The sequence below is a fragment of the Rattus norvegicus genome, chromosome 1 (genome assembly GCF_021556685.1).
Source record: "Rattus norvegicus strain SHRSP/BbbUtx chromosome 1, alternate assembly SHRSP_T2T, whole genome shotgun sequence".
NCBI lineage: Eukaryota > Metazoa > Chordata > Mammalia > Rodentia > Muridae > Rattus > Rattus norvegicus.
In genome coordinates, this window is record NC_141534.1 from 48,472,809 (window position 1) to 48,488,196 (window position 15,388).

The 15,388-nt window shown below is 46.4% G+C and overlaps 1 protein-coding gene across 1 annotated transcript in view; it reads left to right on the plus strand.

Annotated features, from left to right (window-relative positions):
* Positions 1-15,388, plus strand: part of Snx9 (sorting nexin 9) — an 83,499-nt gene that overhangs the window by 23,630 nt on the left and 44,481 nt on the right. The window contains exon 2 of the mRNA NM_001127637.1: positions 13,765-13,851. Coding sequence (NP_001121109.1) covers positions 13,765-13,851 — 87 coding nt within the window. The remainder of the gene's footprint in view (positions 1-13,764; positions 13,852-15,388) is intronic.

A 15,388-nucleotide genomic window follows, 5' to 3' on the forward strand; every position in this document is an offset into this window, starting at 1 on the left:
ATAAGGAGAGGTGTTGCATGCTCTGGTACAATCTGAATGTCATTGGCTGTTCTGGGCTCAGTAGATCTAGGGAAAGATTAGTTAGCAGTTAACTTATTACTTATCTAAGTGCAACTTCTCTGGAGAATTTCCACTGATGGCCAGGGGAGAGATCTAACCTTGCAGAGAGCAGAGGAAGGGGGCATAAGCAGCTTTCAGAAGGACAGCTCCCAGGGCAGAGGCCCGGGTTACTGCAGATCCTGGAAACCTGACTGAGGCAGGGAGGGAAAGAAGAAAGGACAGATACATGGACATAGGAAAGCTGAGTCAAGTGGCCGGGGCGTGCTCTGAGGGAGGCACACGTCCAGCTCAGCAACCCAGAGCTTCAGCATATCCGCACAGCAGAGGGAAACACTGGCTGGTCTTGATAGGAGGTCTCTGTAGGTAAGGGAGAAGGAAGCTGTGCTTGCTGTCAACATTTGAACTCAGACTGGGGGAAGGCTTCGAGCCTCACCCTGGGATAGGGAGGGAGGGAGGCCTGCCACTCCCCTAGATCTAAGGCTTTGCTTCTTGACATGGCTCTGCCATGTCAAACAGTACACAGTCTCTAAACACTTCACCCTCTTCACACAGACACATTAAAGCTCCCTCAGCTTCCACACAGCATACCGTTTCTGAGGTAGACACCTTTGAGTCATGGACATGGAAATCTGATCTGCAATTTATAAGATAATAAAGCTGAGAGTAAAGAAAGACACATGGACTGAAAAATAAGCTGGGATTCCTTCATAGAAGGACGGCCCGTGAGGGCCTCAGGGAGAGCGTAGAGGGAAGAGGAGCCTGGAGAACGTGCTGTGACAGTGGGCCATTCCAACGGCCTGGACGTTTGCTGGTGTAAAATAATAACCAATTAAAGGAAGCAAGAGCACAGTTTACTTGGGGCCAGATGTGAATGGCTGTGACCTGGGAACATGGAGTCACGTTACCCCGAGTGATGTGCTACACTCTACCTTCACCATGGAAAAGGCTGTGCGACTCTTTTAGTCACAAAGGAAAGCCATAAATCAGTGCAGTTCCCAAATACATCATTGGGTGTGCCTGCTGTAGCCACAGCAGAGTAGGAGGGTCCCTTCTGAGGGCTTCAGATGTTAGGTGTCTTCAGCCTCCACAGTGATATCCCTGAGCGGTTTGCTGATTAACCATGAAGACCTTAGGTCTGACACAGAAGTCAAGGTAATTGGCCCAGGGTAATTTCAGCTATGACCCACATTCCTTCTCTTCACACTCAGGATTCCAGTCAGGGGGAGGTCAGTCTGCAGGCTCTTCACTGAGGAGGGGCGGTGAGAGGAAACTGCAAACTAGGGCAAGTGTGTGCAGAAGACCAGGGAGAGGTCTCTGAAAAGCTAGAGGTGGGGATCATGTCGTCTGCGGGCCGGAGATGAGGGAGTCAGAACTTGCAGGGTCCTCAGTTGGCCAGCTTGACGGAGCAGAGGAGACTCGTGGAGTCGTTCTCTTGAGATTTGACTTCCTGAGAGTGAGAGACAGTGTTGGTCAGAGGGATGGTGTGGCTGAGGGTGTTCTGATTGTTTTTCTTTTTAAATATTTAGTGATGGAAGCACTTCAGTGAGTGGAAATGATTAGTTCTTAGAGTAGGTGCAGAATTTAGCGACAGAGAGGTTAGACCCGGCCAGGAGCGTCTCTGCTTAGGGTCCTCCTTCTTCCTTTGCCTCCGATGCTGGGGTCAAGATCATGTCTGTTGCCTCCCAGAGCCCTAAATCAGGGTTGATTGGGTTTTGCCTCTGTGTTCCTATGCATGACTATTTAAAGTCCTTTACCTTTCTGTAGGGCTTGTGGCACGCCCCTTTCGTGAGCAGGTCCTGTGCACTCGCCTGTGCTAGCTAGCCAGTTCAGTGGTACTGGTTAATTAAGGACAGTGGTAACTGTAGTAATAAAAACCTAATATAAAAGTGTCATCTTAACACTTTTTAAGCACGCAGTTCAGGCACATTCAGTATGCTTTGTCAAACTCACTTCTAGAAGGATTTTAGTATCTCAGATATAAACAGCATATTTTTTTTTTCTTTTCTTTTTTTTTTTTTTTTTTTTCGGAGCTGGGGACCGAACCCAGGGCCTTGCGCTTGCTAGGCAAGCGCTCTACCACTGAGCTAAATCCCCAACCCCCAGCATATTATTATTAACAGCTCTGGTCATTCTCCCGCAAACCTAAGCTGTATTCCGCTTCCAGTCTCTATGAATTTACCTCTCTGGTGTTTCTAGTGAGTGGAATGAATCACAGACTATTTGTCCTCTTATATCTGGCTGCTTTCAGCTGGTGTAATGTTTCAAGACTCATCCGTGCAGCAGCATGCAATCCATTGACTATTGTGAATGATATCCTGTTGAATATTGACCCACGGGTGCCGATTTAAGTCCTGTTTTTAGTTCTTTTGGACATGAACCTGCCAGTGAAGGCACAGCATTTCCCTGTCTTCCATTTGTAACAAGGTAAAGCCATAGCTGCTGTGCTGGTTTACATTGTTACTGATCAGCTACCACCGCACTTGGCTTCACTTTTCAAAGAGCAGTGTCTGGATCTGACAGCTCCTCAGCCACAGCCATTTCTAACTGAAATGGATGGAATGAAACATGGTGAGCTGCCACCATGGAGCAACTGCAGCCTATTAGATTCCGGATCTCAGGACGCCAGTCTCTGTTGACCCTACACGTGTTTCCCTAAATCCCTGACGTGTGATTTCTTTCCTGGACATTGACTTGTAGCACAGTACCAGGCTAGACTTTGCAGTCATGTGACTCTTGGTGAGCAAGGGTTATAAGTGTCCTTCAGTGTTGTACATCATAGAATACAGTAATACTTATGCTTTTTATTAGATTTTATTTCTCAGTCTCATTTTACTGTAATCACAAACCCATATATGCTATTTTGAGGTAAATTATTTACCTTTAAGGTTTAGAAAAATAAGATATTCTATGTTGTCTCTAGGAAACAATTGTTTCTAGATATTTTAATATTAGTTATTTAGTACATTTTCATTGATTAAACATTGGTTTGTTTAAGAGTTGGCTTCCAGCTTTAGTTTCTTTGATTTCTGTCTCTTGCTCTCAAGATAGTCTTACGGTGTATCCTGGCTGTCTTGGAACTCGCTTTGTAGACCAGGCTGACCTCAAACTCACAGAAACCTCTACCTCTGCTAGTATTAAAGGCATGCGCCACCACATCCAGTTTATCTTTTTTAAAAAATAATAGCACCCGGAATTATTTTTTTGTCAATATTGTTGGTTTAGGTTTTTAAGATAACCTTGCTGCGGCGTAGCCCAGGCTGACCCAGGCCTTGAATTCCCTCTTCCTTAGTTCCTTGACCTCCTGATTATTGGGTTTATAACCCTCACTACTGGGCCTGGTTAACTTTTTTGAGTGAATAAATATTTTATTTTTAAAAGTCTACAACTCACAATTTAAAAAAAAAAAGGACAGTGAAATACTCGGAATAAAGCTCAAACCTCTTCTTAACTTGGCCATCGCCAAGGTATTTTATGTGAGTCCTTCTAGCTGTTTCTGAAACACACTGATAGTCTGACACACACATGACTTTTTTCTTTAGGACATGTATGGTTTATGCATATGCGTGAGGGCATGCTTGTTCATGTGTTAAGAGGCCCAGGCTGGATGTGAGGTGTGTCTCCCTACTGCTGTGCACATTGTTTTTGAGGCTGGATCTCTCCGAACCTGGGGTCCCCATCTCAGCTACTATGGTTGGCTAGTGAATCCTTGGGGTACACCTGTCTCTGCCTCCTCAGGGCTGGCTTAGGGCACACACTACACTCAGCTCTTAGTGGGCAGCGCTCTCACTCCCAAGCTCTCCCCAATCCCTTAAGCACATGCGTTTTTCATAAATGGTATCATACTTTTGACCTGTGGTGCACCTTCATTTAAAACTTTTTTTAAAATGTGATTTGAGCCCTCTCTGTCTTTAGGCAACTTTATTTTTGAAGATTTATTTTATTTTAAATTATGTGTGTGGTGCTATGGGAGTGGACTGGAGTGACAGGCCCTTGTGAGGCATTTGCTGTGTGACTAGGACTCAACTCAGCTCCTCTCCAGAGCAATAGATACTCTTAACCACTGAGTGTCTTTCTAGCCTCCAACATTTTAGAACATTCTTTTTTTTTTTTTTTGGTTCTTTTTTTCGGAGCTGGGGACCGAACCCAGGGCCTTGCGCTTCCTAGGTAAGCGCTCTACCACTGAGCTAAATCCCCAGCCCCAAACATTCTTAATTTTATTTTTTGAGTATTTGTTTTTGCCGTCATGTTTCAATGTTTCTGAAGAGCCCTGTACTTGAAGAAGGGTTTTGCCTACATATATAGCTTAACGTCAACAAGCTCCTAGAGACCGGCTTCTGCAGTCCCCCTTCTCCTGCAGTTCTAATGTCTGTCTCTCGCTCTGTGGAACAGTGCTTCACTTTGGGGCTTGCTACTGATTCCGTCCTTAGCCACTGGCCCAGACCACACTTGTCTGGGTGGCTGCACAGGCTCCCTCACCTGCGGCTCTTCTCCCAGTGCTCTTCCCCAGCAGGCTTGTTCCGACTTTCTCTTTCCATTGGATTCTATTTGCTTTTCCTGTGTGCACCCCTGCTGACCCCATCGGAGTCATTGGAACAGTACACTACCCCACCAGAACACAAGTCTGGCTTCTCTGTGCTCTCTCCCCCGTGGATGTCTGCACCGCACAGCTCTCCAGCTGCTGGTGATGACTGCCGGAACCTAGGCCACCTCAGCTGCTTTTCTGCTCAGAGTTGGGGGAAGTTTCTGTCTGTGAGGAGCTTAAAGCATGGGATGCGCAGAACATTTTGATAGATTCCTTTGTGAGTGAAGTTTTTTAAAAGCTCTCTTGAGATTAGACATTTTTAAAAATGTAAGTGAACTGTTGCAGTACTCAGAATAAAGGCGGAATGGTACCTGCCAGTGATCATTAGCAGAAGACAAGAGCCCAATAGCTGATGCCTTCTTCTGTGGTGTGTGTGCCTTAATATGAAAATGTTTCTGAACCTACTGGGAAAAATCGAAAGCCATACTGAGCTCGTATCACGGAGTCGGATGAAAAGGTTTGAATATCTCACATGGTCCCTGGTCCCTGGTTTGAGCTTTACAAAATGCCAGGGGTGAAGTTTATCTGTGTTTGTTTGTTATCATGGTTTGTTCCAGAGTGTGCATGTGAGACAAATTCATTTATAAGTTCTTCACACACAAAGTGTCCTTGGAGTTTGAACTGCAGTGTGCTGACAGACACATGGAAACCCCATGTGCCCTGTTTGCAGGGGTGCTGTGGCTGTTGCTTCTGCTTCGTGCTTCGTGTTTCACGTTGCTCACATATTTCCCCAGATCATTTACAGAAAGATTGCTAAGTTTTTTTTTTTGTTAAGTTTTTAAATGTTTTTTGAAGGTTACATGTTCTCATATATTTTTTAAATGTTTTACTTTGCATGTGTGTGGTGATGGTGGTGTGTATGTGTGTGTGTGGTGTGGTGTGTAGTGTGTGGTGTTGTGTGTGTATGTGTGGTGTGTGTGTGTGGTGTATGTGTGTATGTGTGTGTGGTGTGGTGTGTGTGTGTGGTGTGTGTGTGGTGTGTAGTGTGTGGTGTGGTGTGTGTGGTGTGTGTGGTGTGTGTGGTGTGTGTGTGTGGTGTGTGTGTGTGGTGTGGTGTGTGTGTGTGGTGTGTAGTGTGTGGTGTGGTATGTGTGTGGTGTGTAGTGTGTGGTGTGGTGTGTGTGGTGTGTGTGTGTGGTGTGTGTGTGGTGTTGTGTGTGTGGTGTGTGTGTGGTGTGTGTGTGTGGTGTGTGTGTGTGGTGTTGTGTGTGTGGTGTGTGTGTGGTGTGTGTGTGTGGTGTGTGTGTATGTGTGTGTGGTGTGGTGTGTGTGTGTGGTGTGTGTGTGGTGTGTAGTGTGTGGTGTGGTGTGTGTGTGGTGTGTAGTGTGTGGTGTGGTATGTGTGGTGTGTGTGTGGTGTGTGTGTGTGGTGTGTAGTGTGTGGTGTGGTGTGGTGTGTGTGTGGTGTGTGGTGTGGTGTGTGTGTGTGTGTTGTGTGTGGTGTGTTGTGTGTGTGTGTGGTGTGGTATGTGTGTGTGTGTGGTGTGGTATGTGTGTGTGTGGTGTGTTGTGTGTGTGTGGTGTGGTATGTGTGTGTGGTGTGGTGTGGTATGTGTGTGTGGTGTGGTATGTGTGTGTGGTATGTGTGTGTGTGTGTGTGGTATGTGTGTGTGGTATGTGTGTGTGTGTGTGGTATGTGTGTATGTGGTGTGTTGTGTGTGTGTGGTGTGGTATGTGTGTGTGTGTGTGTGGTGTGTGTATGTGTGTGGTGTGTGGTATGTAGTGTGTGTGTGTGTGGTGTGGTATGTGTGTGTGTGTGTGTGGTGTGTGGTGTGTAGTATGTGTGTGTGGTGTGGTATGTGTGTGTGTGTGGTGTGTGTGTGGTGTGTGTGTGTGGTGTGTGTGGTGTGTTGTGTGTGTGGTGTGGTATGTGTGTGTGTGTGGTGTGTTGTGTGTGTGTGGTGTGGTATGTGTGTGTAGTGTGGTGTGGTATGTGTGTGTGTGGTGTGGTATGTGTGTGTGTGGTGTGTGTGTGTGTGTGGTGTGTGTGTGGTGGTGATGGTGGTGGTGGTGGTAGATGTATAGAAGCCAGAGGACAACCTAAAGCATTTGGTTCTCACACCATGTATGTCTAAGTATTGAGCTAAGCAGCTAATACCTTTGCTTGCAGATCCATCTCTCCAACCCTGTTTCCACATATTTTGAAATAATTAAGTTCCCAGAGAACTTGCCTTATAGTTCCTACCTGTGTGCCCAGAGACCCTGTGTGTCCTTCAGTTCCTGTCCCTCCCACTGAAAGGGTGTCATATGGACACTTATGTTCTCATGTGTGCCTTCATCTGCAAAGTCGAGTGATTTCTCTCCTCGTGTTTTCATGCCTCACAAATCTTATGTTGGTGGCAGTGATGCTTGACTGTGTCCTGGTTTGTCCTTTCTTTTTCTGATAGGTCCATCACATCTTCCAAATATGGACAGGATGAGATTACCTCCCCTTGGTATTTACACACAGACACAGACACACACACACACACACACACACACACAGACACACAGACACACACACACACACACACACACTCACACCCCTATAAATACACATATATACATTTGTATTTGGTTCTTATCAGAACAATGAAATGCAAAGGGGGTTGCATCACTCCTTTGACAGAACTCCTGCACTCCCAGAATCCTTCCCTGTCCTGCCATGGTGTTTGGGTCTGGGATAGCTCATCCTCTCAGTTTCTGTGAGGAATTTGTTCTCACAGCCATTAGAGGCAGTCTCGGGACCTCTCCGTCCTGTTCTAATGCTGACTGGACACAGGCTCTGCAGGCCACATAGTATGCTTGGGTGGGTCTGGCTGACCCCACCCAGTTGGGTGGAGGTCTAGTTTCCTTGAGATTCAGCAAAGAAGCAGATTCCAGAAACGCCTGTGATTGGGTGTTAACAGCTGTAAAATTTGCTTTGCCCTCTTTACCCTAACACTAACCCCAGAACCCCATAGCAGTCTGAAAAGACAAAGCAGTTGTATAAACTGTGGTTTTTACAAACTGAAGGGCACAGTAGCTGCTGTTTACTGGCTTGCTGAGCCAGTACTCTGTACCTTAACTTTATTACTTCATCTCGCTCAAGTCACAAGGAACATGCTGCTGTCCTTACCTTATTCTTGACGAATCTGAGAGAAGAACGGAAAGAAATGGGCCAAGTTCACGGCTACTGAGCTGGTAGAGTAGGTATTTGAACCTGCTGCCTGGCCTAAAGGCAGCTCCTAATCACTAGGTTGCTCCATACTTATCCCTGGGGCTGGGGATTTGGGCATTTGCTTTAAACTTCCCCCTCCCTCCCTCTCTGTCTCCTCTCTGCAATAAAGACATACTTTTATAGTCAGGAAAAATAATGCAACATTTCCGTTTGGAGCTAGAAATGAAGTTGTGTTCCCAGCAACCCTGGGTGCTGAGAAAAGGAGTGATAAACACCAGTTTTACATGTGCTGATAGGAGTGGCTTAAGATTAAGTAAGAAACCAATGAACTCATTTTGTAGCTTGGCCTACTGTGCACACAGCCCTAGTGCAGAAATGTGCAGTGCCTCAGATCTGTAGGTGAAAGAAAATATCACAATCAGAAAGCCTTGGCTGCATAAAGAGATTGAGCCAGCCTGAACTACATGAGGTGTGTGTGTGTGTGTGTGTGTGTGTGTGTGTGTGTGTGTGTGTGTCTGTCTGTCTGTCTGTCTGTCTGCTAATCTTGTGTTCACTTTTAGTGGTTGTGGGTAGGTGTAGAGAAGTGCATGTGCAAGACTGTGTCAGGTGTAAAACACTTTGAACGCTGTCTATCAGCCGTTGTGGATGCAGTCCAGTTGCTAGAAGGCTCATTTGGCAAGCATTCAGCCTGGAGTTTGATCCCATACCTGCTATCCCAGCACTCAAGAGATAAAGGATTAGAAGTTTAGGGTCATCCTCAGGCACACAGAGAATGTGAGGCCAGACTGGGTTACATGAGACCCTGTCTCAAAAACAAATGAAGCCCCACCTATTAGTGCCAGTGCCCTTTGGCTAAGAAAGTGGATTGTTTTTCAACTTTATTATGTTACCTTTGTTGTATATAGGAGACCCTGTCCTGAAGACCCACAAAAAAATACACACACACACACACACACACACACACACACACACACACTGAAAAGGAGAGTTGCAGGGACAGTTTAGCCTGGTGATAATCGCCATCCTTCCAAGGAGCTTTGTGTTTACGAGAGGGAGATCTGTGCTCTCACTAGCAGGAAGCATTCTCGCTCTCACAGTGTCGGTTCAGTGTGATTTCGAATCTAATCTTACTCTTAGTGGTTCTTTTTAACATGTTTTGATTCTTTGAGACTATTACATATGTGTACATACATACACACGTAGGTACATGCTTGTTTATATTCACCCCACTCTCCTGTAAGTCCCTAGCTTCCACCACGTTTCTGCCCCAGTTCATCTGCTCTGACTACTACTACTACTTCCTCTTCCTCCTCCTCTCCCTCCTCTTCCTCCTCCTGTTTTATAATTTACTGGATGCAGTTAGTACTGTTCATATATGCATGGGTGAAGGCTGTGCATTGGAGTATGGACAACCTACCAGGGACTGCACCCCGTGAGGAAATGGACTCTCCCTCCCCTGGAAGCTATCAACTGTGAGCAGGTCCTTAGCCTGTGGGCCCCTCCCCCCACGTCCATGCTGCAGTGTTGCCTGGCTTCAACTACAGGGAGTCATGAGCTCATGGACACATTGGCCCTTTTCATGTCCAGAAGACACCTTTTCCCCTAATCCTCCCCAGTTTCTGTCTCTCAGTCTTCTTCCATGGTGTTCTCTGAGCCTTGAGGGAAAGGAGTGTGGGAAGGTGTGATGGTTGCATTAATTTATGGACGTAAAGAGATGTATGTAGACAGTGGCTTGATGCTATGTCCATTTAGCAAAATAATGGTAATAGATTTGCTGCCGCTGCTGCCACCGCCACCACCACCACCACCACCACCACCACCACCCTGGAATGAAAGAGAAACCTCAAAGCCCAGCCCCAGTAACACACGTTGTCGAACAAGACCATGCTTCCTAGTCCTTCCTAAATAGTTCTGCCAGCTGGGAACCAAACATTCAAGTCTATGAGCCTATGGGGCCCATCTTCATCCCGACCAGCGCGCCTGCTGTCTCTATAACAAACACCTGAAAAACTTATCTTGGTTCACAATCTGGAGGTGCTGGGCCGTGGCTGGTTCTCTTCCTTTTAGGCTTGTGACAAGGTAGCTCTTCACCATAGGAGTGTGTGCTGAGGTGAAGCCACTCACCTCATGGGCTGCAAACAAAAGAGGAGGATGAGACCAGGGTCCTGGAGTCTCTTTCAAGGATGCATCCTCAGTGACCTGCCTCCCACCAGAGCCCACCTCTCAGAGCTCTGCTTCCTCCTAGGCTCTGACACACGCTTTCAATGACGAGATGTTTAGAAGCCCAGCCACAGCAAAGAATAATTGAATATTTAAAACCTTATTAGTGTAGCATTCTCCACCTGCTAGATTAGCAGAGATATAAAAGATGAGTGATTTTTTTCTTTTCTGTTTGTAAAGATGGGGAGAATAATTGCACACACACACACACCTCTATATCTGTTACTGGTAGATGTTTAAAGGATGAAATAAAGGAAAATCTGACAAAATCTACCACAGAATCAGTGAGTGTCGTGTGTTTGAGAAATGGGCGGTATTTTAGATGTTCATTTGCTATTTGTGTTTTTCTTCAGCTGTGTGCTTGTCTGCCCATTGTCCTGTTAGGCTGCTACTTATTGAATTATACAAACGCTTTTTGTACTAGGAGAAATCTGATATGAAGTACAGATGTTTCTAATCTTGATTGATTGATTGATTGATTTAGGAAGGTACCTGTGCCATGGCATGTGTGTGGAGGTCAAAAGACAACGTGAGTGAGTCACTTCCCTCCACCTATCATGTGAGCTCCAAGGACTGCTCAGGTCCTCAGCCTTGGTGTCGGGCACCTTTAGCCCTGCAGCTGTCTCACCAGCCCTGTGTTGCAGTTTCTTATAACTTGTTTTGTATTAAGATTACTAGTGTCTCTCTCCTCTTGCCCTCTTTTCTCTTTCTCTCCTACTCTCTGTATGTGTGTGGGAATAAGGATCAAATCCAGGGCCTTAGTTGTTCTTTACCAATGAGACATGTGGTGAATTTGGGTCCAGAAGGGAACACAAGAAGGTGATATGGGGCAGATAGATAACGTGGAACAGACATGAAGAGTGTAGGTGAAGGAGAAGGAGTATTTATGTCCTCTTCTCTCAGAAGAGGTGTGCACGCAGCAGCAGGTGTTGTGTACTTGCTGTCACGGGATCTGGGGCATTTGAGAGCGCTGTCAACTGTGCTTTCCTAGGACTTAGATTACTGCCCACAGCCATTTACCTCACATATGCTTTGTGAAGTTTCTATTGACGGGATAGTGGTTGGTAGTCTAAGTTGACTCTGTAGCATAAAGTTATCTGCTAATCAGGAACTTGTGGGAACTTAGCTCCAGAATGTGAATAACATTAGAAGAGGTGGTGTAGGGAAAAAAACCAAGTCTTTTCTTTCAAAGGCCACATAGGAAATACACAAGTAGACACTGGAGATGAAGCTGCGTGGATAGGAAGTAGATAGGAGACACTGGGCTGAGGCTCTGTGGATAGGAAGTAGACAGTAGACACTGGGCTGAGGCTGTGTGGATAGGAAGTAGACAGTAGACACTGGGCTGAGGCTGTGTGGATAGGAAGTAGACAGTAGACACTGGAGATGAAGCTGCGTGGATAGGAAGTAGATAGGAGACACTGGGCTGAGGCTGTGTGGATAGGAAGTAGACAGTAGACACAGGAACTGAAGCTGTGTGGATAGGAAGTAGACAGTAGACACAGGAACTGAAGCTGTGTGGATAGGAAGTAGACAGTAGACACAGGAACTGAGGCTGTGTGGATAGGAAGTAGACAGTGGACACAGGAACTGAGGCTGTGTGGATAGGAAGTAGACAGTAGACACAGGAACTGAAGCTGTGTGGATAGGAAGTAGACAGTAGACACAGGAACTGAGGCTGCATGGATAGGAAGTAGACGGTAGACACTGGAGCTCAGTCCCGTGTGTATCTTTTTAGATCTTGTCATTGATGGGTCAGAGAAGAGCAGAGTGACAATGGAGAAGATATAGAAACAGGTAGGAACCAATACTAGCAGAGGGAAGAGAAGCTTGAGTGATGAGCCAACCCAGGGCTTCAGTGCTGAGAGTTCCCTGCCTTACATACACCTTATCCTCTAGGTTTAATGGCCAGTGCTTTTTTTACTGACAGGTCATGCTTATTTGAAAATATGCTTTTAAAATCTTTTTGTTCTCATAAATTTCTCTCCATTCTGTTTTCTAAGAAACATCTCTAGTTTTTAAAATGTGTTTTACACATGTCCACGCTGCCTGTCAGTTTTCCTGTGGGTGTCTTAGTTCATTTGTGCTGCAGTAACAGAATTCTGGAAGGCAGGCAACTTACAAAGAATGGAATTTATTTTACCAGCACTATGGATGCAGGGAAGTCAAAGGTGGAGACTCTGTTAGCCCTACTTCTGTGCGTCAGGTGGAGGTGAGGACTCTGGGTCCTTATGTGGCAGAAAAGCTGGGGAGAGTGAGCCCTCTCGGAGAAGCCTGTTTTGTGGTAGTGTTCTGAGAGCTGGCAGTAACTCCCTTAGGTTCTTGCTCCCAACACTTGACCCGGATGACAGCTTGGCATGAGCTTTAAGGGGCACACATGCTGTTCACTAATTAATGTTAGAGTATGAAGGAGTTTCCACCCATCACTTTCTGTGTCACCCTTACCTTCCGGATTATGGAGTTTCACCTACTAAACAGGGGCTTCAGGATTCTGTATCTGGGGACCAACTGGATTTAGCTGAACTGACAAATGCAGCAGGCATCTTAAGGAGCAGCCACAAAGCAGCAGGTTGCTCTCCAGCCTGGAGTTGGGCCAGCACACTGGGCTGCACTCCAAAGGAAGCTCACTTCCTTCCGCAGGGCCTCTCACATTTATGTCGCAGAGGACTGAGGTTGATGTGACATGCTTTCAAGAAATATCCCACAATGTGACAAGCAGAATTCTATCCACTGTGCAGCTGTGTGAGTGAGGACAGGACCTCCACGTGGTTTCTTTGTCCTTTGTCGTGGTCTGTGTAGACCGGCAGTGTTTGTCCCCTAGCCTGTCTCAGCCCCTTCCTTGCTCCCAGGGGACAGCGGATGGGATTTCTTGACTGATAGACTACACTGCCATTTGTTTCTTTCCAGTATTTCTTAGGAAAAATTTCAAACGTGGGGAAATTTTCCATTGAACATTCTGAAGCACCAGCTAAATTCTATAACAGTTTTAAATATCTGGTGTATGGCTTGTTCACAAATAGTTTATGTTATCTTTTATGTATTTCAAGATGGTGGCCCCTCTCATCTCATGTCACCACTGGTGAGTCTTCCGTCTCTGTTACAACAGTTGGATTGAAGCAGCTCTGAAAGGAAGGCAGTGCTGAAGCTCAGGCTGGGCCTTCCGTGCTGGGCGCTGGGTGTTTGCTGAGGATGGGTTAAGTGAGTGTAGCTGCACTGTCCTGTGTCCTAGCACATGCTTGGCAAGTAGGTTTTCCACTTTGAAAGTTTGAAAATCACAGCTGTTCGGGTGACCTGGCTAGCATACACTGCACTGTGTGGAAGAGCGTCCGCGTCTGCTGTGTGAGCTCCGAACTCATCCCGGGGGCTAGCTCCTGGGCTGGGGAATCACAAGAGTTTCTCTCATGTGCTACATGAGGCATAGCATGTGGCATAGCGTGCCTATATGCAATGCCTCCATTCCTGAATACCAGTTGCCAACCCCGTCACCAAGGCCAGCATCTGTTTCTGACCACATGAAGGGTGAGGCTTTTTCTTTCTTAGTGAAGCAGGTGTGTTTGGGATTGTGTTTTAGGATCAACCTCTATACATGCAGCATGTGCAGGGGCTCGGGCCATCGGGCTTCCGAAGGAGATAGGTGTCCTGAGCTGTCTCCTTTTCTCCTGGTCAGCCACAGGCACTGTCAGGTCCACACAGTTGTGCTTACAGTTGTTAGATCTGTGTCCGCCTTACATTTGTGACTTCTCTTCCCATCCACCCCCTGCAGGCTCGGGTCATGTATGACTTTGCTGCTGAACCTGGAAACAATGAACTGACAGTCAATGAAGGGGAGATCATCACAATCACAAACCCGGTAGGTAAGAGCACAGCGAACTCACAGCTCTGTAGACCTGCTTTAACTGGCGCCTTCCTTTTCCTAAGTTCGTCAGCCCACATCAGTGTTTCAGCTGTTGCTTATGAAATGCTGATGCTATGAGAAGTTGTTGCATGTGCACCGAGAGACATTTGGTCCCTACATATGGCTGAGTGTGCCACTGAATTTATTGCGCCTTTTTTTTCTGGTTTTCTCCCTACTCTGCGGGGCTGTGTCTCTGTACATAAGCAGTCATGCTGACGTTCCTAAACAGCTTAGTTTACTGATTGCTCTCTCTGGTCTAAGCTCACCCTGTAGTAGGATCACCAGAAAGTAGTGTGTGTTCACTTATCTCCCAGCAGGGCCGCATCGCTGTGTGCCGCACAGTTCTCCGTCTTCATAAACCGTCTTTGAACTTGTGCACATAGAGACCATCTTCATGTGTGCATGGGCAGCTCTGGCCACACAGCTCTGCCCTTCCCTCCCTGCGCATTTGTGTGATCCCTGAGTTCAGGCTCTTCTGTTGGAGACTTAGCTCATTTCTTTTTAAAGAATACAATTTTATAACCCATTGAGTTTCTTTTGTGATCTCTGTTGCTCGGAAGTAAACAATGCCATTGTTAAATCTTCTCAGGCAGTGATCTGTTATCTCTGTGGTAGTCACTGCACTCTTTATGTGCAACTTTATTGTAATCATCCTTAAACTCTTTAGCAGTATTATGAGTTGAAAGCTGTTTGAAATAAAGCTCTGACAAAAATCACCTCAGTTACTCTTATTTTATTCAGAAGGGGGAAGAGCAGATGGGAGGGAGACTCAGTCTCTATAGTTACAAAATGAGCAAAACTTGCAGCCACTGCTGCTCCCTGTCTTCATCTGCCCCCCAAGACACCACTGAGAGTACAGGCCCCACAGCCCTCTGCTGTGCCCCTGGGCCTGTCCTCCCAGTCCCCACCACAGCCCCTAGGTTCCACACTAGCAGCTGTGTCTCTGGCCCGAGGCTCCTTGTCTGAAGCTTGTTCTCCAGTGCTCTTCATCATGGCGCAGTGACTGCCTCTGAGGCAGGAAGCTGCTCGGTTGCCAGGGCCTCTCTGCCTCTCACCAGCTACTCGGGAGCCCCTCCTTTTGGCTCATAATAAGATTATTCTTGCAGCATTACTTTTTGGACCTCTATGCTAAGTCCATAGTGTTGGTAGCCTGAGCAGACCTCGTAAGCTCACAGCTATCTAGCTGTGTCTCGGTGCCAGGGCACAAGAGAGCACCAGCTCCCGGGGCCATGATTGAGAACCACCCTGTGGTTGCCCCTTAAGAGTACTGCATGCTTGTAACCACTGAGCCAGCTCTCCAGGTTTTATTTCTAACAAGTAGAAATAGGTTTGATTTTCAGACAGAATGACAGTACATTCCAGCCATTTCATAAAATTGTAATTTCCTAATATTATCACATATCCTATTAGCTTAATTGCTGACTTAAATGTTTTTAACTTGAAAAATTCCCTAGAATATTGTCCTGACACAGAATTGACCGCAGTCAACCTT